The sequence below is a fragment of the Magallana gigas genome, chromosome 9 (assembly GCF_963853765.1).
Source record: "Magallana gigas chromosome 9, xbMagGiga1.1, whole genome shotgun sequence".
Classification (NCBI taxonomy): Eukaryota; Metazoa; Mollusca; class Bivalvia; order Ostreida; family Ostreidae; genus Magallana; species Magallana gigas.
In genome coordinates, this window is record NC_088861.1 from 33,293,662 (window position 1) to 33,319,740 (window position 26,079).

Here is a 26,079-nt window from a genome sequence, read left to right on the forward strand (position 1 = left end):
TCTGCTTGAAATAACATTTTACATTTTACCTACCTGTCAAATCAGGTCGTCCTGTTGGTTGGAATATTTTTACAACGATACATTTGTGAGTTAATATTTCTCACTTAGTTATTGAAATATGATAAAAAAATGAAATCAATATGCAGTCATTAATTTTTCTTTTCTTCAATGTTTACAATGTTTGCTGTTTCAGTTACCTATAGAGCAAACTATAATAAAGGTTATTTAAAAACATTCTTTTTTCACTCTCAAATTGAATGGTGTCCGTCATTGGGGTTACGTATATGATTTTTAGTTCAGAATGATTTAGATTATTCGGCTTCCAATAAATTACAGTACTGATTAGACCCAACCTCACAGAGAGTAAACCTCAACTAAACCCTGGGTTTACTCCAGGTTTACTAAAGTATAAACTTATGTTTATAATCATTAGTCCCTTTTCCAACAGGATGATTTTATAGTCATATCACATGTTGAATATTGCAGTTCTCAAAAAGATCCTTAACAATTGTTTATATATGGGATATAAAGCTACGTCAACTCTAAACCTTCTTGTGAGGCCACGGGGGGTCATGATTTTCACAACTTTGAATCTACACTACCTAAGAATACTTCCACACAAGATTCAGCTTTCCTGGCTGATTAGTTTCTGAGAAGAAAATTTTTAAAGATTTACTCTACATATTCCTATGTAAAACTTCGACCCCCCCCCCCTTTGTGGCCCTATCCTACCCCCGGGGATAATGATTTTTCACAACTTTGAATCTACACTACCTGAGGATGCTTCCATCCAAATTGCTGCTTTCCTGGCTGATTAGGTTTTGGGGAAAAGATTTTTAAAATTTACTCTATATATTCCTATGTAAAACTTTGACCCCCATTGTGGCCCCACCCTACCCCCGGGGGTCTTTAAATCTACATTACCTGAGAATGCTTCCACACAAGTTTCAGCTTTTCTGGCTTTATGGTTCTTGAGTAGAAGATTTTTTTTTAAATTTTCAAAATTTTTCAAAAATTTCTAATCATCTCCCCTTAAAAAAAGATGTTGCCCTTAATTTTTATATCTTTGAATTCCCTTTGCGTATGGATGATTTGTGACAAGACTGGTTGAAATTGGCCTTGTACTTCTTGAGAAGATGTTGAAAATATGAAAAGTTTACGGGCAGACAGACAGACGGACGACAGACAAAATGTGATCAGAAAAGCTCACTTGAGCTTTCAGCTCAGGTGAGCTAAAAATGACAATAACAAACAGTGAACCATCTCAAAAATCCATATTTTATATATATATATATATATATATATATATATATATATATATATATATATATATATATATATATATATATATATATATATAATCTGTCTGTGTGTGTGTGCGCGTGCGTGTGGGAGTCATTTATTACAGTTACATGAGGACAAATCATTATAAATAAGTAAACAGGATCTATATGTAAACCCCAGTTTCAGCAGAGCAACCACAGGTTTGGTATTATACATTATAGCTACAGTTGTAAATTTACGTATTCTGGTTTATTAATTTTTGATATGTCCGGGCTTTTAACAATAGAAACGACTTATATTCCAGTTAGGAATATATGTCATTATTTGTTATAATATTATATTTGCTATTCTTCTCTAAGGATATACTTAGCCAAGGATGATGTTTACTTTTGACCATTTTGCTTTAAAGCAACCCAGACACGATTTGAGCACAAAATGTTTAATGTTATTTTTTCCATTTGTAATAACTAGAATGGTTAATATGGGTATCATTATATTAATAGGTATCATTATATTAATTGGTATATAAATTTAAATATTTTTGTAATGCTCAGTCAAAATTTGGAAGTCAAAAATGAAGTTAAAAGAAGGATACAGAGTGTGTCATTATTTGTTAATACGTAAATATAATTAGAGTATTATCATTGTTTACATATGTGTTCTTTTGGTAAAAGTTTCAAGCAAATGTCGCTTTTTTGTTGATTTTATCACTAATACACACAGTCATTGAATCAGTTTATCTTTTCCAAGATTCATTTCATCAAATTAAACAAATTAGTTATTTGTCTTCTTTACATTATTTCTTAACAAATACAACTATAAACCTCGGAGCTTTGATTACATAATAATGACTGCTAGACTTTGCATCTCGCGTGCGTCTTGATTTCTAACGTGCAAATTTTGGTCAATCATTCTAAATGCACTAGTAAACCAATTTGTGCATAGAAATGACAAAATGAAATTGACCTGAGATAATGTTTATTTAGGTCCATTTAACTGTCATATATTCAAAAACTAAAAGCTAATCAGTTAAATATGAAACTTGGATATTTTATTATTTCCTTCCCTGTGATTAAAAAAACTCATACATATATATATATATATATATATATATATATATATATATATATATATATATATATATATATATATATATATATATATATTTTTTTTTTTTTTTTTTTTAAGGCAGTGTAACAAAATCGTTTATTTTTTTCCTTGACACAAAGCTTTCGTATTCAGTACTCACATTTCACGTGTTGCGAGTCAATGGCTATTAATAAATATTTGTTGTCATGTGTTGAACGTTGAGCTCCTTTATCATTATTGGCAAACAAAGCGCAAACAGAGCTTTAACAAATCTCAAACCAGTGAAACAATGTATTAAAAATCAATATCATTATGTCATTATAGTGAAATCTACTTGTATAGTTGTTGGGGTTTTTTTTTGCGTAAACTTGACAAACGATAATAAGGAATTCCAGCCAATCAAGTTTTAATAAATATGATATTAAAAAAAATTAATTTTAATTAATGGGTATACCTACAAAGTTCAAGTTATTAAATTACACGGCCAATAAATATCAAGATTTAAAAATCTGTTGAAAAATAAATAATTTGTTTTCTTTCTAAAAATCATTTCAATGCCCTTAAACGATAAGTATGTTTTAAATCTATCATCTATCTATCTATCTAGAATTGATGTTAGCACCTCTATTTGCTTATAGAGGAAGGAGGTCTATCACGAACTATTTTAAAAGTGACCATAAAATTGCTGATTCTGAAAGCAAAAAAATCTCAAATTGATTCACTGTAACTTAAAATGGAATATTTTACAGGCACGCGTAGCTCGTTAAATAATATTCTCTACAGAAAAAATAAATAAATATGAAAATGTTTTTGACATGCTAGAATCTCGGCCATTTGCTAGAATAAATTTTTCGGTACGATGATAACATATTGCATAAAACATTGCGATGAACTCTCACTAGATCCCGTCAGAATTGATTTTTGAGATGTTTGTAACGCTTCTACCATCGTTTTTAATAATTTTATTTAGATGATAGACAGTGGTAATAACTACAACAAAACAAAGACGAACATAAGCACATGTAACATGACAACGACATCAAATGTTTTCTTCTAAAGATAATAAAAATAATCAAATTTTATTGGCTTAGAATAATCAGAATGTACAATTATGAATTTTCACTGATGTTTCTACTGTGTTTCCTCACGAACCGCACGAGACACACTGAGTTCCACAAATCACAACACACGGATATAAACGGAACATACACAAATTTCACAACACGGACAAAAACGGATAAACACACAAAATAAGCCGTGTAACGGCACAATGTTCCGAGGTAAAATTCCTACCACTCCCCTCGTTGTCGCCCTACCCTACCCCTGGGGATTATGACTTGAACAAACTTGAATTAACCTTACCTGAATACACAACATGTATGCTTACACACAAGTAAAAGCATTTCTGGCAAATTGGTTATTGAGAAGTGGATTTTTAAAAGAGTTTTCTTTAATTTAAGAGTTTGACCGCCATTGTGACCCCACCCTACCACCAAGGATGATGATTTGAACAAATTTTAATCTAATATACCCAAAGATGCTTCCACACCAGTTACGTATACATTTATTCTTAGCAACTGATTTTTGAACAGAAATTTTTTAAGTTTTGAAAGATTGTTCCTTATATATTCCTTGTATGTTAAATGTTGACATCCCATTGTGGCCTTTCCTGGGGATCATAGATATGTATAATGCTTCCACACAAGTTACACGGTCAGCTATATATATTCGTGTGTAAAAAATAAAAATCGACCAACAATTGAGGCCTTACCCTACCCCCGGAAATCATGATATCCACAAAATTAAATCTATTATAATTGAGGATGCTTCTACCAAGTTACAGCTCTCTGGCCAAGTGGTTTTTAGAAAGATGTTTTATATATATATTCCTTTGTTAAAATTTGACCCCCATTGCGACCCTATCCTACCCTGTGGATCATGATTTGAATAAACTTGAATCTACCATACCTGAGGATATTTCTATACAAGTTACAACTGTTCTGGTTGATTGGTTTTTGAGAAAAAGATTTTTGAACGACCAACAAGTTTTCAATAATTGTTAATTATCTCCCTTTGGAAGGGGGCATAACCCTTAATTTTAACCAACTTGAATCAACTACACCCTAGAATGCTTTGTGGAAAGTTTCGTTTAGATTGGTTAAGTGGTTCTGAAGAAGAAGTCGAAAATGTATAAACGTTTACAGACAGACGGACGCCGAACAAAAAGTGATCTTAATAGCTCACTTAAGCGCGTTAGCTCAGGTGAGCTAAAAATGCATAAAATATCCACTTTCATTGAAAACATAGATTGCGGTAGTATTTTGAACAATATGATATTACGTACAACAATTGCATTTGAAATCCATTTTTATCAAAAACATTTAATTAACAGCCGCATTTCATTTGATTAATTGTATCTTGCACCTTATAGGGAAGCTTTATACATAGACAACGTCGCTTTACCATTCAGTTGATGTTGTTGGTTTGGTTATTTGTTCATTATACATATCATATCAAAATTACCTTGAATAAGGGGATCTTATATTTTTAAATGCTTGGACAATTTATATAAATTCAGTATTTAGTAATTGGATAGCTGGACAGAGACTATATTTAACTTTATGTTTTTTTTGAAACGTTTTGTCGACGTGTAATTTCACGGATAAAGTAAATTTTATTCGAAAGTCTTAAAACAAAAAAAGTACTTCCCTAGGTATGAAGTGAAGACAGTCCACCAAAATCGGTCCGTTTGGGGGACCACCAACCTCATGATGTCTACTTAAGATTATACCAAATATTAGATTTAGAAAGTATGTACCGGTAATCATACAATAGGAAACATTATATATCTCAGTCTTTGGAATCTTGAAAAATAAATGCACTCGGTTGACAATGGCCCAAAAAAGGATTGAGAGAGATAGAGAGACATATATTTTAGATTTAAGATTAAAAATAATTTTGAAATGATTTAAATTGCCTTTAAAATGTTTCTTCCTGTGTTTTAACCAATCGCGTGAGACATAACAACCAATCCGTAGCACTTAGATACACAACACGATCTTTTTAAAAGTTAAATGTGCAAGCAGTGTGATAAAGTTAAAAGGAATTTTATATTCCCTGTTGTGTATTAACTGTATTCTTTGCTAGTCCGATCTAGAAGTTGGATATATAAAAGAAAATATTTGTAATAAGGTGAGCTTATTGATCTTATTTTAAATTTGTTGCAGTCAAACGTTGTTTGATTTTGTCTCCACTTTGTCATTATTATCATTCCTAACAGCATTTTTCATTCATTTTTTTTGTTCATTCCACCTCATTTAAACAATGTCTTTATTGCATTTGAAATTTTGTATACTCATCAATCTGTGTCACTCGTCTGCAAAGAATAAAATAACCACTTGTTTTTTGCAGAAATAAAGTGCATACAGGATTTTCAGTTACTTCAAATAATAATAATAAACCTTCTGAAACCAATATTGTCTGCAAAATCCGTCCATATTTAAAATCGGACCAAAAAAGCATGTTACTGATAAGAGAAACAGCAAACTGTCAATTAAAATATCGCATTATATTATCAGTATAAGGCTCAACCTGAGACAGTGATTGTCCGATTATAAAATCGTGACCTTGAGTTAGAAGCAGTATTCCAGTACTTACCAACTGATTGCGAACGTACATTTACGAACGATATCCTGTTAATAATAAAGCCCTTCTTAAACCAAAACAATTGGTATGTATCACTCACGTTTGCTCTCATAACAACATATTTTTGTTAATACGTTGCATTTTCTAATGATTTATTAAACGCAACTTCAAGATCATTCCTTTAAGTGAAAATACAAACGTTTTTACTGCATTTACATAGAAGCCTTATTTTAAATACACTGTAAACACATCGTTAAACTGGGTCAAATACTTAAAATCACCAAATACCGGTTCATCAGAGGTCGTCTACGCAGCGATTTAAATTCGGGACTACTGCAAAAATTTGCATTTTAAGTATTGTATACACCGGTAATTGAGCAATCAAAATAAACTGTAGTTTATATTTACTTCAGAATTTGATTGTTTACTTTGACTTACTAAGTTTAAAAAAAATTACCACTTAAATGGATACGTGTATTTTGTTGGATAATAATCATTTTGGATTGGGACTACTTCTTTCAAGGCACATAAATCACCTTTCAGGGGGAGTGTGCAGTCTGTTTACATACCAACGGAAATCACGTGCTTTTTAGGGAAGACCTGTTATAGCTAAATACCGTATCGTGTGCCCTTTTTTTGATGAAATGGGTAAAAGTAGAATTTTCTTCTGAATATTTTGAAAAACAAAATACAAACCGACTTATAAGATTTATTCCTTATTAGTGTTGTATTAATATTATCATATTATAGTAAAACAATTACCGTTGTGAAAAATAGTACCAGCGAAAGGTGAAAATAATACCGGCGTGATACCTTTACCAAAGGGCATATACAGCAAAACTCGAATATAACGAACACGTATATAGCGAATTTACGGTTATAACGAATTATTATTCATGTCCCGGCAAATTTCTTATATAAACCTATAGAAAATTGATGTATATAACGAACATAGCTATAACGAATTTACGGCTATAACGAAGTAATTTTAAGACCCCCGCTTGCAAAATTTTAACGTATTTTATCATATTATAACGAATTTTTTCCATTTCAAATTTCATTGAAGAAACATGCAATTTTAAGATGCATATATAAAATACTCAAATTCAAATAATATACGGAATTTTTTTCAAAAATTGAAATGAAATGGTTACATGACATTTGTAAATGACGGTAATACTAATTTATAATAATACCAGAAAAACCCTTAATTATTTTATAACGAATTCGCTATAATATTTTTTACGAATTCGTTATAAACGTATAGCGAATTACGGCTATAACGAAGTTTTTTCTATGGTCCCTTGAAATTCGTTATAAACGAGTTTTGCTGTATACATGTATCTTCGCTATGGACTAAACTTAAGCAAAATGTTAAGTTTTATAATGGGTAGCTGTAGGACGTACATGAATACATGAAATTGGTGAATTTGGTTCCGTGTGAAAAACATAAACATTATATTTTGGGAAATAAAGTTTTTCTTATTATTATTATTCAAAACCTGAACATTTTCGGTAAAAATTAAATGTAAGACATTCTGCAATATATGGGCCCTTCTTGACCCAGCAGTAAATCCATACAACACATGCTTGGAAATAACAAACAATTTAACATATATGTGAACAGGGGAGAGAGAGAGAAAGAATGACAATGTATAAAGTCATCCGTTATTCTAGAATTAAGATGTAGCTATAAACGTATAAGGAAAGTTGAAGAAAGAAATGCATAAAATAGTGTACAGAGCGTTAAATGCAAAAATTGATGGCATCAACAGCATTGCGTTATTCGAAAAGAAAGTTTTGCTGATGATGTTCTATGTATATTTGATACTTGATAGGAATGAGAATGAAAATTAAAGGGTTTTTTTTTTAAAGATAATCTAATGTATGTCATAATCAGGATCACATGTTTCAACTGCATGCATTCTTATTTGAGAATATTTAATTTTTGTTGTTTGATACGGAAGTGATTTCACGATTGAAACAGGACTTTTAAAACTAGAATATGAACAAATCTGTCTCGTGAGTGAAAAATCTTCCGTATCCAGCAACAAGCCATTGAATTCTTAGGTCACCGTAGACACTTATGATTAGGTGGGTTTTTGCAAATGGCATTTGTGGGTCATGCATTAAGCGTCGTGCGTCGTCCATCGTGCGTTACTAATTTTCCATTTTAAACTTCTTCTTAAAAACTATAAGGCCAATTGCTTCCATGTTTAGTATGGAGCATCTCTGTAATAGAAGAATACACACACACACACACACACACACACACACACACACACACACACACACACACACACACACACACACACACACACACATATATATATATATATATAAACCACGAGATTTTTTCTCATAAATACGAGATGATTAACTTCTTTCCTCATTATTATGAGTTATTTAATTTTTCTTTATTTCCCCTTTCTTGTGATTACTAGATCTTTTCTCTTCATTACGTGATATTTTCTCGTTATCACATGTGTTTTTAAGTGGCCATATTCGTCTTTCGTACGTCAACAGCTATGGAAATAATTTTGAAGTGGTTTGTTATTCAATCGATTTTTCCAAAAGATTATGAATCAGTTTTAAACAGATAACTTCTCAGACCTAGATGAGAATTAGATGCTAACCATAACAACAAATCCAACAGCAATTATTTGAAAATTTGAAAAAAAACATCGTTGTAAATCTTTAACTACATATCGGGTTTATCTGAAATAATTTAAAATTAGCACAGGTTGGTGTTGAAATAATGGGTTATTGTTATAAGTCCCCTACCGGTTTTCAACGGAGGGGACTATAGCTTTCCTCTGCGTCCGTCAGTCCGTCTGTCCGCCCGTCTGTCTGTCTGTCTGTCCCACTTCAGTTTTCCACTCTTTTTCTTTATGTGTTCAAGGAATAGTGTGAAATTTGCTGAACAGCTTCAAAATATCAAACTATAGATCAAGTTTACACTTGTGTAGCGTCTAATTGACATGTTTTCGAGATAATTAATTTCATATATTTCAATTTTTTAATGTTTGGGTTCGTCATCGGGTTCGGTGGTACTGAATAAACGAGGAAAGTATTTAGTCAGTAATGCTATTGTGCATTACTTAGACCATTCCTTTTATTGTTTCTAACAAACAAATAAGTTCAGTAAAATAATGTCAAGCATTGTGATGTAAATTTAAGCGACAGGGCTTTTTGTATTATTATTACAATCGGGTGCGTTATCGGGTTGGTCGGTTGAAATGATATTCTGAATAACAGTGCATTGTTTTCACAAATTTCTACAAACCGGTAGGGGAAGTGTATTGCTTATGCAATACTCTCAGAATGCTTGTTTGCATTTTGTTATGTTTGTAAAAGTTCATGAATCAGATGATATAAATCACGAAAAACCCATGTAGGGATTGATATATGTTAATACATTTTAATACTTTATTAGCAAATCCCAGCGACAATGCAAAACGATTGTAATCACTGAAAGTACCCACAATCTGTATTGTTTAAACAACTGCTACATGAAGCTATTTTAAAAGTGCGTTTCACTCGCCATATCTCATCATCTTATTTATATTTATCTTATAATTAAAATGTATCTAAAGCAGTTTTTTTTTTTATATCTTTTTAAAACATCTTATGTTCTTTGTATCTTTTTACCGCATGTCTGATTCGTGAAACAGTCATTTCCGACGTCAATGATAAACATCCGGATGTTACTCAACTTCTCAGAACACTAGTGTTATGGAATTACCACTTGTTCTGGCTATGGTGTCATTTGTGATATTATCAATCTGCACAACCAAAATTAAAAAGTGAACTTATATTCAAAACAAGATGTTCAAGGGTTTGTGACGGTTTTCTGAGTAACTTAGCCCACACATAGCCAACTTTCACACTTGTTAGGGAATCGCATTCATTGTATAGTGCATCCAAACCGCCTAAAGAATCTAAAACTTAAACCAAGGGTAAATATAGATAAAATATTGACGCCCCTTTCCTTACTTGAAATCTCAAGGACAATGAGATCTATTCGAGGGCTTTTAGTAACTTTATTATACAGATTAGCTCTAAGATTATATATTCATTGAATTTAAACAGCAAAACAATGCATATTTTTCAACAATGCATATTCTATGACCACCTTCTCTTTCTCTGAACCAGCACCCCTGTCTAAGATATCATGAAATTTACAATTTAAGTAAGCAAGACTTAGTTTCTTGTTTTTCTAAATATGTAAACAATTTTCACTTAGAGTCAGTATAAGTAACTAAAAGTAGGGTAATGGAGGCCTAAATTACCTAAGTTTAAGATTTAAAATTCATTCATATGCTATGCAGCAATACCTATTTCTAGATTGATCAGACGCAGCCTTAAATTGGAGTTAAACCAAACACAATCATTAAAAAAAACAAAAAACGGATAAATCTGATGCAAAACATTTACTGTCGAATGAGTCGCATTTGACAAAATCTTTTAAAAAAGGAGTCGCGTGATAGGAAATCAAATGCAACCGGCGCTTAGTGGAAAAATGAAGTCGAAAATACCGACATCTCTCTCTCTCTCTCTCTCTCTCTCTCTCTCTCTCTCTCAGCCAGAATATATTTATAATCTGAAGTTAAAGTCATAACGGCATATATTTTTCTTAAATCACGTTGAAAAATGCATGAATATGAGTAATAACTGCACAGCTGTGACTGACGCACTGAGTAAAGGGAGGTAAACCGTAAAAATTAAAGACATTTTTTTAAAGACTTCACCGTCGTGAAACATAATTTAAAAGAATATAAGCCTTATCACATATGCTCTTGTAAATACATTCCCATTATATAAATAGTGCCTGTTTGGGAGAGTAAGAGTTGAAAATGACACCCCGAGAAAACCATTGTCAACCGACGCGAAGCGGAGGATGACAATGGTTTTCGATGGATGTTAAGTTCAACTCTTACCCTCCCAAACAGGTACTATTCATTTTATTATACTGAATGTCTTAATTTCAAAGAAAACTATACTGCTTTTATATATAAATAACGTGAATGTTACAATTGGTTGTGTTATCCGTTGCCAAGGGAGTTGCTAACGCTGAGGGTAATAGAAAGATTTTTTTATTACGTCTAAACCAATCAGATTTATGAAAGTATAATAAAAATAAATGTCACCCAATATACTCAATATACATGCGTTTATGAGCGTGTTACACTGAAATGAGTATGTTTATTGATATTGTAAATATATTATATCGTGAGAGGGTCAGACATTCAAAACCCCAACTAAGATAAACAGTTCCACACGATCTTAGAACCATCCCCGCAACAATATGAACTCGCCAATTGATAACTCGATTTCTAAATATATATATGTAGAATAACCTAATGTAATGTAAATGTGAATAATATTTTCCGCCGCTCAGCAACTTTACATTGCACACTCGAGGTATATACATGTAGACTGTTACAAAGAAGACAATTACCACTATATGATATTAAATGAAACAAATTTAAAATTACATTGACCAAGTGATATTCTATACATTCTTATTTTAGTTGAAACCCTATTTTATTGTGCGATGAACGATATCAACGGTTGGTTAGTCACCATACGGAACCGTGCACCCTAGCTTTAGCCTGGCCATTGGTTACCCAATGATCCCAGCAAACAACCAGATGCTTTCACATCTTATACACTCATAATTACACAACAATATCTAATTAATATAGCTTTTTTAATTTATGTGACTTTCTTTACAGAATACAATATTAAAGGCTAACAATTTGTTGAATTGGCTTCAAAAATACTTACTTTTATAATTACAGAAAACACAAATTTATTGACCGGTAGACCTCTGATGACAGCGTACCTCAAAGGATTCTGAAAGACGCTAGAAACATCAACTAAGATGTCAGGTTCCACTTGTTCCATTTTCGTTTTGTACATTTCTATATTGTTTTGTTTTATTCTTTTGAATGAAGGGAGAACAATTGACATCAACCGCCTTAAAAGATTCACAAAGGTAATATCTGTTGGCAATGTATCTTACTCATAAATAAAATAATGAATTATGAAAGAGTTACTGCTGTTGTTAACGACGTTTCATCTTTTAGACTATATAAAGAAATTAAGAAATGTCCGGTAACTCATGAAGATTGATTGTGATATTGTAAATTTGCATTTACGTTGAAATTTGATTTGATTTGATTTGATTCTTATATAACAATTAAAAAAAAAATCAATGATTCAATAATTCAAAAATAATAATACTTGAATAAGAACATATTTAAAGTTTAATAAAAAATTGAAGTTATCCTCCCTCTCCCGTAAAATTAAAATTAAAATTATGTGCGCTACATGCAGATTGGTATTTTATGGTTTCTAAAACTATGTATATGTAATATGTATGTACATGTAAATGAACGACTTATGACCACTTACGAAGGAAGGATACTAAAGCATAATTTAAACTTGTTTTTGTTTCATTTACCTTTATATAAATAGTGCCTGTTTGGGAGGGTAACAGTTGAAATTGACACCCCGAGAAAACCATTGTCAACCAACGCGAAACGGAGGTTGACAATGGTTTTCAAGGGGTGTCGATTTCAACTGTTATCCTCCAAAACAGGCACTATTTATTTTATTATACTGAATGTCTTAATTTTAAAGAATATGTTTACTGCTTTTATATAGAAATGACGTGAATTCTACGGCGAATTGTACGCGCATAATTTACGTGCATGTAACAATTCGTTGTGTTACCCGTTGCTAAGTGTGTTGCTAACGCTGAGGGTTAATGAACGGATTATCAACTGCGTCTAAGCCAATCAGATTTCAGTATTTAACATGAAAGTATAATAAATGCTACTGTATATTAGAAGAAGAACAGTCAAGTTCAAATAGCTAAATAAATCATATTTATTACATGTATTTTCCAGAGTGATATATGTCATGGAACATTTGCAACACTTGAACCAGTAGAAAATTGTCCAAGAAATGAAACAGATATAGAAGGGAGGTCACGGGAAAAAAAGTGTGACACATACTCACCATGTAAGGAAGACCCATTAGTGTACCACTGTGTTAGATATGAAGATAGACTTGTAGAAGTATGTGCTCCAAGACGTCTAATAACAGGTGTGTACCTGTACAATACATTTATTAAATTTCATTTAAGTGTAATTTTGTGTAACTAGGATAAAAAAAAAAACTGTTTCAAGTTTAACATGGAAACACATAAGTGTTTCGAAAATTGTAAATATAATTTTATCTTGCAATGAGATTAAAAGAAATAACTTCAAGCTTTTTGCTACCCGTCAGTGCAGGCCTAATTATATTTAACCGTTTTTCTTAGGTTAAAATCTTATCAATAATTACTCCTCAACCCATATACTGTGAAATCAGCATTGTTCGTGGGGGACCAATTTTCGTGGCGTTCGTGGGTAACCCTTGCCAACAGATTTACTTCCCAACGAACGTATACACATGCATTTGTTTAATATTTATCTACAAAATAGAACTTGCTTCCATACAACGAAAAACTGCGTCGCCACTAACCAGGAATTTTTTGCTACCCGCGAACATTGATCCCCACGAAAAAAAGAGCCCATAATATTTAAGAAATTGTTATCAAAACATATTCAAATAAAACATAGTGTTTTTATATTAAACATGAATATTGTATGGATTCATATGCATGACATTTTAAATGGACATTGCTTTAATGAAGTTGTCTATTGAATGGTTTGATCTTTTTCATAAAGTAAGAAAAATAATCTTAATTACTGTATAATCTTTCTCCTTCTCTGTGTTTCTAAAACAAGATAAAAAAAATATTAGTTCATGCTTTTATGCACTCAAGAAAGAATATCAAAACATGGCAATAAAAACTACATTTTTAACTAACCACAAGCTTAACTTACAAAACCATTGCATATGTTTTGCAGTTCATGTTTTAAGGTATCATTCAGGTAAATGTAAAACCAGGCTTTCTACCTTCCAGTATACAGATAATTACATTGCCCAAACAAATTTCTGTGGTTAAAATTTGGTAAACAACTAAAGCTGCAGCCGTATCATATTACTGGGATAGGTAACAGAAACTCAGCTATGTACACTATCTCTACTTGTATTAATTAATGCTTTCAAGTAAAATAAAACATTAAACGTAGGAGAATGGTATCCAATGGATGACTGAAAAATACCGGAAACTGAATATTTAGTAAAGCTATGTTTTTTAAGTCATTTTTAATTTCACTGAATGACAATGCTTCGTCCTGTGAAAATTGAAAAAAAAAATCTCATGGAAATACAATGCAGCTTTGTATGTTCATTTTCAATAAGACATTCTGGTGAAACAATTCTAGTTTAGTTCTCGAGCAACACTTGATTTAATAAGCTTAAATCTTAGATTTCGACCAAGAAGTAATCGTTTGTTTATCTAGCTTGACAAAGCAGAAAAATAAGCACTTTCGAAACACGAACTAAGCAAATTCTTTTTATCTTTAGCCATTTAACAACTTATTTGACAAAGCAAGAAATTATTAGTGTGATAGATGCGCTAGGTATAAAACATTGTAAAATCTGAAATCATCACACAAACCAAAATTATCTGAAGAATATGCTTAATTTACAATTATACGTTTTGTTTTAATTTTTATAAAAAATCAGCTTTTATAATAGTTATATAATTTAAGACGGATTATAAAAGGGTGGACAGAACTCTTACAATACATGTATACACTTACTTAATTGAGCATAAAGAGCGGGATTAGACAAGTGTGTGATGTTGGGAAGAATGATAAGGAATTCTTTCAATTTAATTATCTTTTAAACGGATAAGAGTACATGTATTCTTGGTTTGGAATTGCAGAGAAATCAATAACAACGATGTGCCTAGATGACGAATTATTCAAAGGTGTTCGTTAACTGTTACTCTTGTTCACAGTTATGATCTGTTTAAGAAAGTGATCATGTTGTTTTATTTATTTGTTTTTTCAAGGAAACTGCTGTGTTGTGTTTAACAGAGGAGTGGGACGAGTCGTAGAAGATTACAACAAACTTTGCGCAGAATGTCCTTTCAAGTATCAGTCTGCTGATTCTATAAGATGTACGACCTTTTAAATGGACGATATGATATTTTACACTATACAAGTTTGTTACTTTTCATAACATAACTTGAAATTAATTTTAGATAAAACATGTATTGAACCAATCGCAAAGCCACAAACACACCAAATTAACAAAGAAAACACAACGCCAACTGAAAAATTTGAATCCTGTTGCAATGCCAAGAGAACCAAACGTGATGCAACTTGCTGTTCTAAACTAAACATATCAAGAGAGGTTAACAAGAGTACTGATGTGCTCATAACGAAGGCGGAAAACGGTTATAAGCATGTAAGGTATGTAATTAATTACATTGCAATAACTTAATGAACAAATCACCAGGATTAAAAAAACATCAAAAAATTTCAATAACTATTTTTACTAGAGTTATCTTGATATTGATTTCAATATTCCTTGATGCTCAATAATTCATTTTAATTTTCTTGGGTTTTCAATAACGCAATTTGTTTTTTTTTTTAGATTTTTAATAATCGATTTATAGTTTCCTAATTTTCTAAAATGGATTTTGAGTTTCTTGCGGTATGAATAATTCGTAATTTAATTTGAGGTTTTTTGAGATTTTATTCTGATATTTTTAGTTTCTTGGATTTTTAGTAATGAATCATGCATTTTGTTAGTTTTTTATTAATAGATTGTAGGTTTTCTGACACACCAAGGTGACCTTTTGTATATCTTTGGTCGTCATTGTCTTTTAACGTCCATTGTCAGACCATTGTAAACTTAGAACATTTGCTGCCTCTTCTCGGTAAAAAAGTAAAATGTTTTATATTTCATTTTTTTCAAACTGTGCCGGCTATTTGATAAACAAACTCAATCGTAAAAAATGATTAGTTTGTTAAGTAACGAAGCTTACATGTAATCACAACTGTCAATTTCAACTGTTACCCTCCCAAACAAGCACTTTTTTAGTGATGAATTAAGTATGCCTAAAAAGTACTCAGCAAATCCTAATTCAGTATCTAAGTAGAAATTAAATGGCTTATACTTTGAGTAAACAAATTAGCAATTATCTTGATTTAATTTTAGTTCTTCATATATTGTTTGATTTATTATTGTTTTTTAGCTCATCAGAGGTGAAAGCTCATGTGAGCTTTTCTGAACACAGTTTGTCTGTCTGTCCGGCCGTCTGTAAACTTTTTACATTTTAAACTTCTTCTCTAAAACCACTTGGCCAATTTCAACCAAATTTGACACAAAGCATACATGTACCTATGGAAAGGTGATTATATATTGCATAAATGAAAGACTGGTCTGCACTACTCAGTCAAATTCAACATAATTTAGCATCAATAATCCTTATGGGAAGGAAAATATAAATTGCAAAATTATAGGGGCTAATTCCTGTTTCAAATTTGAGTAATTTACGAAAATAAGAATAAAGAAAGAATAGCGGCCAATTAGTTTAACTTCGGGCTCGATATTTCATTTATCGAATACCAGGTTAGAGACAGAGGACTAGTCTAGTTCTTTGATAGAAGCAGTCATGTTCTACGCATGATAAACAAGACAAACTGACAAAGATGAATTTGCTTGTTGTGCAACAGTTATGTGCAAAGGGAATATCTGAAGCATGCAAAATATATATGTGCCGCTTTTGTGAGGTAAATTGAGGTTAAATATTTCAATGTGGTGACATTTTCATTTGTGACGTTGGTCATAGTTTGTTTTGATTTTAGTTTCATTTTTCGCTTTAACTTAAGGGGAACTATCGCCTGTATTTTGGAATTTTTACGTATCGACCTCGGTAAAATTGACAGCTGATTGTTTAACTGCGCAAATGATCAAAATTTGATGCACTAACAACATATAATATACTATTTATTCTATTGGTAATTCGGTACGATCTCTACGTAATGGTTGATTAATGCAACTCGTTCTGTTAAGACGCTCAGTATTTTCTAAACTTTTAGTTAAGAGATTTTTAAGGCTGCTAGAAATATATGGGTATATATACAATTTTCTTTTTACTAACCATAATTGCTCTCAATTCCCTGCTTGCACACAAAACTGAGGTCATGTTTTTGTTCATTTACATTTTAAATTCTGAACAAAGAATACCAAATTTTAAAATCTTACCTTGCCTATAATTCTACGATTGACGCTGAAATTTTGGTTGATCACAAGAAATGTCTCACTAAACGTTCAAATACTTGTAGAGAAAAAATAAAAGGAGATACGAAATTGATTTTAATAAAATATGAAAAAAGGATGATATGCTGTAGCTACTTTCTGGGGCCAACTTTTTATACGATGAATGTATGAAATCTACACCAAATCTGATGGTTTTTCAGACACAAGTAAATAAAAACGACTTCTTTAAAACAGTTTCCATAGTTCTGACACATTACTGTTACTGTACGATGATAAATCTAGTTTCGCTGTTCTTAAAAAAATATTACTGCGGGAAATCATCTTGGTTTGTAGCCATTCATTAATTTAATAAAAATGAAAATAATAGATGGGTCTAGGTAAAATAGAGTGATATTCCTGTCAACACATTGCAGCGGCGCGCGTCGGAAGCAAATTGAAAGTGGGGTGGGGGTGGGGGTGGGGGGGGGGGGCTAGACCTTATCAGAAATCTTTAAAAGCAAAAATAAAAAAGGAAATAGATTTTGAGTACGGCTATGTCTAACTTTGCAAATAAAGTTAAGTGGGGATGGGGACTAAGCCCACTCCCCTCCCAAGATCTGATATCTATACATTGAATAAAATAGTTCTTTAACATATCACATGACAACATTTTTCATTCGAGTGTATTCATCGTTCAAGTGAGTAAGGTTATAAAACGTCACACGAGTTCACGCCAGAAAAACAACAATCGTTTATAATGTGGAGGAGCAATATAATTTTTGAATGGTTTTAATTGGAGCCCATTGAGGAGCATTTTTTTTCTTTCAAAAATAGAATTTTTTTTTACAAAACACAGTACCGATCAGACCCAACCTAACACCAGAGTAAACCCAACTAAACCCTGGTTCTACTTTTTGGGTTCACTTGGGGGTTACTCTAAGTTTACTTTTTAAAAATCTAGGTCCACTCGGGGTTTACTTTGGGTTTACTTGGAAATTACTATTGAGGTCAAATGTATGCATTGAAGTGTGAAGCAAACCTGAATGCTATCTTAACATCCCACTGCCTGTAATTCCTGCCTCTTGTATATTCCTAATACACAGTTAGCGTCTGCTTTCAGGGGTATACTTCTGACCGGGTTTACTCTCTGTGTCCACACTAGGCTTACTTTGGGTTTACTCTGTGTCCACTCTAGTAAACCCAAATTAAACCCCGAGTAAATCCAGAAAGTAAAAACAGAAAGTAAACACAGGGTTTAGTTGGGGTTTACTTTCTGTTAGGTTGGGTCTGATCGGTACTGTAAAATACAATAACTTGTAAGTAGTTGAAGAAGAAAATGTACCTAAATGTTCTCGTATATTTTGATCGCTTTATAAATTTGGGGCGGGGGGGGGAGGGGGGGGGGGGGGAGAAGAGCAGAACTAATATAAAAGAAATTGGTTTATAGTGTAACCCTTCCAAAAATTTAGTTTTATATCTTGCATATGATCTTATGAAATAGTATTTCATAAAGGAACAAAGTCAAAGGTTAGGTGTATGAAAAAATAAGTGTAAAATTTGTATACTTTACGTTATTCTTTTTTTTTGTTATTCTTTTTTTGGTTGTTATTCTACCGCGGGGCCATATGGCACAGTATCCTTCGAACACCCATATAAAGCTATTGTTGTTTTGTTGAGCGATGTGGTCCCATGGGCTTCTTGTTTTAGATTATTTTTAACATAAGGAGTAATTGTTGGTAAAGGCGTATGCAGTGACTTTGAAAACACGTTTGGGTACGAGTGAAAGTTATAGATGTTAGTATATGTATGTATTTTCGGGCCATCAATATTGTAGTTTCTCCCATAGTCTAATCCTGCTGAGACTTCACAAAAGACGAGCAATTCTGTACGCTTGCACTTGTAAGACTTGTGTCATTGCCTTCTATTAAGTTTAAAAGTCAATTGTTAAGGTCATGTCAAACCCTTTTTTAGCTCACCTGAGCTGAAAGCTCAAGTGAGCTATTCTGATCGCATTTTGTCCGTCGTCCGTCTGTCCGTCCGTCTGTGCGTCCGTCCGTCTGTAAACTTCTTTACAATTTGAACTTCTTCTTAAAAACCACTTATCCAATTTCAACCAAATTTGGCACAAAGCATCCTTATGGTAAGGCAAATATAAATTGCAGAAATAGAAGACCTATCTTTTTTCAAGGTTGAGAAAACCTCGAAACTGTAGAAAAAGGGGGATGCATTTTAAAAAATCTTCTCTAGAACTACTGAGTCAAATTCAACGTAGTTTAGCATAAATTGTCCTTATGGGAAGGGAAATATAAATTGCAAAAAAATTAAGGGCTAATTCTGTTTCAAATTTGAGTAATTTACGAAAATAATAATAAGACAGAGAGAATGAGGGTCAATCAGTTTAATTTCGGGTTCGCTATTTGCTATCTCAAAACCCTCTTTGAAACAAAGAAGCGGCCATTTTGAACGGAAAAGAAATAGGTCAATCTGACAAATATGAATTTGGTTGTTGTGGCACAGTTTGCGTGCGAAAGGAATATTTGAAACGCGCAAGATACATTAATGCCGATTTTGTGAAGTAAATAGATTAAATATTCCAATGCGTTGATGTTTTCACCTTTGACGGTGGTTTTAGCTTGTTTTGATTTTCGTTTCGTTTTCATGAATTACGGTTTATAACTTAGGGGAACTATCGTCTGTATTTTGTAATTTTTACGTATCAATCAAATATAGACATCGGAAAGTAAGACAACTGACTGTTACTTGCGGAAAATAAGATACATTAGCAGGTACGGTACTTTAACAACTAAAATACAAATTCTAATGGTAAAACGGTATGGTCTTTGTGTAATAGCTGATTACTGCAATGTGTTTTAGGCTAGTTGTAAGTTTTTTCTCGTAGCAGAAACATAAATAATTGTTAGTTTACCTTAGGTAAAATATACAGAGAAACATCTTCTCAAAAATCAATCGGCCATAAAAGCTGTAACTTGTGTGGAAGCATCCTCAAGTATTGTAGATTCAAGCTTGTCCATACCATGATCCCCAGGGGAATGGGGGGATCATATTTTTAGATACAAATGTATAGAGAAAAATCATTTAAATCTTCTTTGCAAAAATCAGTTAGCCAGAAAAGCTGGAACTGTGGAAGCATCTTCAGGTATTGTAGATTCATTTTTTTTTCAATCACGATCCCCAGGGGTAGAGTGGGGCCACAATGGGGGTCGAAATTTTTACAAAGGAATACATAGAGAAAGATATTCTCAACAAAAACCAGTAGGCCAGAATAGCTGTAACTTGTGTGGAAGCATCCTCAGGTAGTGTAGATTCAAATTTGTTCAAACTATGATCCCCGGAGTAGGGTGCGGCCACAGTGAGTGGGTCGAATTTTACATAGGAATAACAAGCGAAAAATCTTTAATTTTTTTTTTCCAAAATTGGCCAGAAAAGCTGTAACTTTTGTGGAAGCACCCTCAAGTAATGTTGTTTCATTCTAGTTTTTTCAAACCATGATTTCAGGGGATAGGGTGGGGCCATCATGGGGGGGGTCAAATTATGGTCGGGCGTGTAATTCGGTATCATCTCTACGTAATAGTTGATTAATGCAACATGTTCTATTCAGATGTTCAGCAATTTTAATCTAAACGGGGATTATTTTCGCTGCTAGAAATATATAACTAAAGTATATATATATGATGAAAAATAAATTGAGTTTTCTCTTTGTTTTAGTGCAGTTTTTTCTTGTTTTAATTGTTTACAAATTCCTATAATTTTACTAACCTGAGAGTCAAGCTTCGAGTTATAAGCAAGATACAGAGCTTTGTGCACAATGCTACTATATGTTTGTACTCAAAGCTGATGTCATGCTTTAGTTTGTTTATATTTTTAAATGCAGCTATGCTGAATAGGAAATACCAAGTTTAAAATTCTTAAGTTGAATGTAATAAACTCATGTGAACAAAAACATGACTCAAACCAAGCTATGAATCGTGCTTATGATTCTACGATTGACACTGAAATTTTGGTTGATCAATAGAAATGTCTTGCTAAAAGGATGATATGTTGTGATTACTTTCTGTTGCCCCTTCTTCAACGATGAATTGCATTAAAACTGCACGAATTTTTATAATTTTTGAACACAAGTAAATCAAAACAGTGCCTTTTAAACAGTTTCCATAGGCCTGACACATTATTATTATTATGAATTTTTTAAAATACAATAACAAGCAAGTAGTGGAGGGAGAAAATGTACCTTTATGCTCTCATGTATTTTAATCATTTTATAAATTGATTGGGGGGGGGGGGTTAAAATAAAGGGCACTGGAAGTTAACCGTAAACACCAACTGAACATTTAGTTATTTATATTTGCATATGATCTCATTTGCGGTATAAATGGTATTCATGAAGGTAAATATGTCAAAGATTAAGTATATGCAAAAATAAGTGAAATTTGGATATTCATTTTTGGTTAATCTGCCGAGGGGCCACATTGCACAATATCCTTTGAACGCCCATTTAAAGCCAGTGTTGCTCAGGTGAGCGATGTGGCCCATTGGGCCTCTTGTTGATTTTAACCGAGTCCTTGTTCACCTTTTCTTATAAAATTTAGTGGTACAGTTTTTTTTAGCCGAATGAACCTCATGAAATTTACCCCAAAGTACATACCAATGATATCCTTTGATAACCTAATGGTACCCTAGGGTGAAGCTTTGCTGTACCTAAAATCACTTAAACATAGTCTTATGAACTCCTTTGAAGACATATAAGTAATGACCTCAATTAAACTACAGTGGTACAAAATAGCAAATGAATCCCATGAATACCTCATTTTATCCAAATTATTTCAAAGTATGCATAACTTAAAGTATTTTTGAATTCCTATATACAGTCCGACTCCATCTGCGATAAATGTACTTAGAATAAAAAGCTTTTTCATCTGAATTAGCCTGAATCTGACCACAATTTGTTTCTAGTGTACGAGGCTGGTTAAACAATTATTGAAAAAACCACTTACCATTCTCTCTTAGTGATGGACTATGGTACAGAATCGCATAAACAATAAACAAATCTCAAAAAATAATCAAAGAATGTAATGTTTAATAATATCTTACATTAGTACGTAAACAAGTATGTGGTCAGGGTACCCGGCGCAGATATATTTGGGGGATAATTAACAACGTATCAATAGATAAAAAACAAACGATAAATCAAAACATTTTATAATTATAAGCTTAATGATCTTTTCACCATTTATTTACAACTGTTTAGGATGTGCATTGACCTTGGAATATTATTTCCGTTAAATGTGAAAGTATATACATTCTTTTTAGAAACTATTGCATCAAGTTTTCTTTATTTAAGGAGGAGGGGGGGGGGGCTAGATGGTCCGGATCCTACATGATGTATTGTTTAATCTACTTCAGAAACTGAAACGACTTTGGTTTTGATTAGAGGATGTCTTTATCAAATAAGTGAGATGCTTGCAATCTTGGTTGTGGTGTAATGTACTAAGTAAAAATAACTATCATCATGTATCTAGCCTATCCTATTTCATCCCATCCATCGTTCTACTCAATACATATTTTTGTTAATTTTCAAGGTTTCGATTAATATCTTAAATTTAAAATGATCTCTGAATCCAGCATTTTTATTAAATGGTATTTACATTTCCAGTGCCATTGTCTGAGATAACACTACGAATATATTTTGTAATATACATTCCATTAAACACTTATAAAATGTAGTTGGGGCGCATGCGGCGTTCATAATTAAAACAAATGAAAATCACATAAGTGTGTCAATATCCAAATGTAAATCGTACATTTGCTAGAAATTGTAATTATAAATATAAGAAATCATTCTACCGTTTGCCCACGCCCCGACAAAAATTATCACCCCATAATACTCAAAGAATGTTTTCTTATAACTTAAGTGTTTACCATTCATCCATTCCTTTAATAGTAATATCCAGTGGTTAAAAAAGAAAAAAAAATGTTTGTTGTAGCAGTGAAAAAGAGCAGAACTTCCCAACTGAGGAAACTGTGACAATAATAGTATTGTTATTGTTAGCTTGCTGTTTGATTTTCCTCACCTGGCGTAATTGGTCACGTAAGTACATTACAATAATTTATGACAAATCCTCCAGTTAAACTAGATGTTCAAAATTAAGCAAATCTATTTTTTTACTTTTATCATATCAATGTAACCGGCCACCTGCTGGTGTGCGGTAATGACCTAAACCTTTGACTATTAGAAACAATATGTTTTCTTTGATAATCCATCAAAGTTTGTTTTAAAATGTATAAGAAATGTATGTTTGATTACTTTCGATATGTGAGTGTCGATTACTTAATTACTTGTTCAATTTACATTTATACTTGTACATACATTCTGTAAAAAACAGTATTGTCTATATATTACTTGCTATGGACGTTCTATTAATTTTGTTTTTCGAAAAATTATTTTTATAAAAATAAATAGAATAGTTTGTCATTCTAGACTTTTTCAGCACGAATGAATACATACTATTTCTAGTCTGGTGGGACAATTCAATAGCATGAATGTTTTATAGGTCTCAGGGAATGTTCGGAAATGAATATCGGCAGAAATACAACAACTGAAGAAATAGGTACACTCTAATTAAAGCGCATAAATCATCATACGTTTATTGTCATGAATATTTAATAGTTGTTTTTTTTAAAATTTCATGTTTCTTTTAATGACAGGCTCAAACAAGGAAAAAATTGCAGCGACTGAAACCAATACGGAAAATGTAGTAAATGAGCAAATACCTGTTGAAGTCCCTTTAATTGAAAGTTATAGAAAGGATGATAAAAACGCAGAAATAACGTATGTGTACAAATGTATAACGAATACAACACTACGAGATAACCCCGCAGGCGCGGAATGTCACACTCTACAAAAAGTTTTGTATGTTGACGACTAATATTTTAAGGTCAATTTTTATATATTGTGCTCAATTTTGTTCTTAATTTTTATTGACCGTTTGTTTTGATATAAAATTTGCTCAATTTTGTTTTTATTTTTAATTGACCGTTTGTTTCAAAAAACTTTAAAAAAAAAGTAATTGGCAGGATGTATCAGAGGTGAGAGGGGATGGAAATTGTTCAAGTGAATAAATGTTGCATATATTCCTTGTTGCAGTAGACTGAAAAATTACAAAGTTAACTTTTAGCTGTGCGGCTTTCGACTTCTTGCCTCATAAGCAGAATGATGTAATATTTTTGCATGCCTAATAGAGTTGTCTTTAGTATCAACACGCCATCGCATATATACATTCAAGTGTACACTTGGGTTTTTTTTTATGATGCTGTAACGAAAATGAAACAACTTTAAATAGTGTTCAGTATAGATCGCCACAACTGCCTAATTTGATGAAGGATACTTCCTTTTTATATAATTATATACTGATACTTCAACGCTATATAATTATACTTCAACATTACATGCTAATCCATGTAATTTGTCATTATTATTAGTTGTATACATATGCGGAAACTTTTCCATTTTATGCCGATACTTTGTCTTTATTTGATAATACCTCTTCATTTTATGATGGTACAGGTATTTCATGATATGCTGTGATTCTAAAAATAGGGAAGCATCGGGATCAAAATACGCTAAAACTCACAAAATGTGGATGTAAAAGTTTTAAACTATGAGGCCGGTTTCTCAAAGAGAAAACACTTAGATTTGGGCTTAAGTTAGTCACACTAAGTAAGTTACTTCAATATTTATTCTAAGTTGCGTTTCTGAAGGAGGTGTAAGTTTGAGTTTTAAATGCCGAAGAATTTGGACCCCCGCTTAGAACTTATTTGCATGCGTACATCGTATTTTGATTTGTGTTGAAGCTTTGACTAGAGTTATGTGATGGATAAATATTCCAATTCATAGACCATGTACTCGATAAAAGTAGAAGTATATATATTATACATAAATCATAAAATTCGAATACTATTGACAGTAAAGCAAACAGTTTCCCTACTTACAAAATGTGTTTTAGACAAAAAAACATGTTATCCCAAAGATAGAACTATAATACATGTCACTAGAATGCGCTGTAGCCAAAATTGAGACGCATGAAATAAAGGCATAGAAAATCTGTCTAAAATTCGCGTAAAATTAAAAGTATCTTAGATTGCATGGGCAGGATAGGGGAGCCCACTTAGATGTGAAGAACGACCTTGATTGCTTCAAAAATAAAGACTGTTTGAAATGCTGGTACCTGTACAAATAAAAATACATCGTCAAGTATATAAATAAGGTAGCATTGATGAATGATTTTAAACTCACTCTGTTTTAACATTTTAAAAATATATATCGTATGTTATTCTAGATAGTTCCAGCAGATAAAATGATATACACTGTATACATGTAGTGTCGTGTAGCTGTCAATTATTTTCTAGTCAAGGGATATAACTCGCCTTTTAGTCCGATACTGTTCTTTTTCTGTAATTTATTGTCAAGACCGCGGCGGTGTTGATTTGCTGGAAGACTCTACCGCGGGGGTGCGCATTTTACCCGAGACACCTGTTTTAAACCGCGTTGCAATTTGGACCGGGGGAGGGGGCGGAAAATACGGGGTCCTCGTTGACGGTACTGTATATGGCTCGAGAATTATTTTTAAGCATATCACTGAATTCTTCATAAATAATCTTCAAAACCTTTAATATGACTATGATAGAGCAACGTATTAAAATTAACCCTTTAAAGGGCAAAACAGAATTTGGAAATCCTGAATTTCAACTTCATAAATAACACGTACCTGCACATTGTACATATTTATATCATCAGTAACAAAAAAAAATGAAATAAATGTTAAAACTGCTAATGTGAATACATGTGTTGTAAAATTGTCTCAATAC

At 32.2% G+C, this 26,079-nt stretch overlaps 1 protein-coding gene across 3 annotated transcripts; it reads left to right on the forward strand.

Annotated features, from left to right (window-relative positions):
* Window positions 1-24,204, forward strand: LOC117686170 (uncharacterized). 3 transcript variants are annotated; one of them, XM_066071548.1, is made up of 8 exons: window positions 1-85; window positions 11,823-12,019; window positions 12,936-13,134; window positions 14,999-15,106; window positions 15,191-15,401; window positions 23,199-23,302; window positions 23,766-23,822; window positions 23,920-24,204. In XM_066071548.1, exons 2-8 carry the CDS (start codon window positions 11,906-11,908, stop codon window positions 24,138-24,140), a joined length of 1,014 nt encoding a protein of 337 aa, XP_065927620.1. In that variant the 5' UTR covers window positions 1-85; window positions 11,823-11,905; the 3' UTR covers window positions 24,141-24,204. The 3 variants fall into 3 exon arrangements, with proteins under 3 accessions (XP_065927620.1, XP_065927618.1, XP_065927621.1); XM_066071546.1 differs by lacking the exon at window positions 1-85 and adding an exon at window positions 1,426-1,484; XM_066071549.1 differs by lacking the exon at window positions 1-85 and adding an exon at window positions 5,481-5,565.
* Window positions 24,205-26,079: the final 1,875 nt, after the last annotated feature.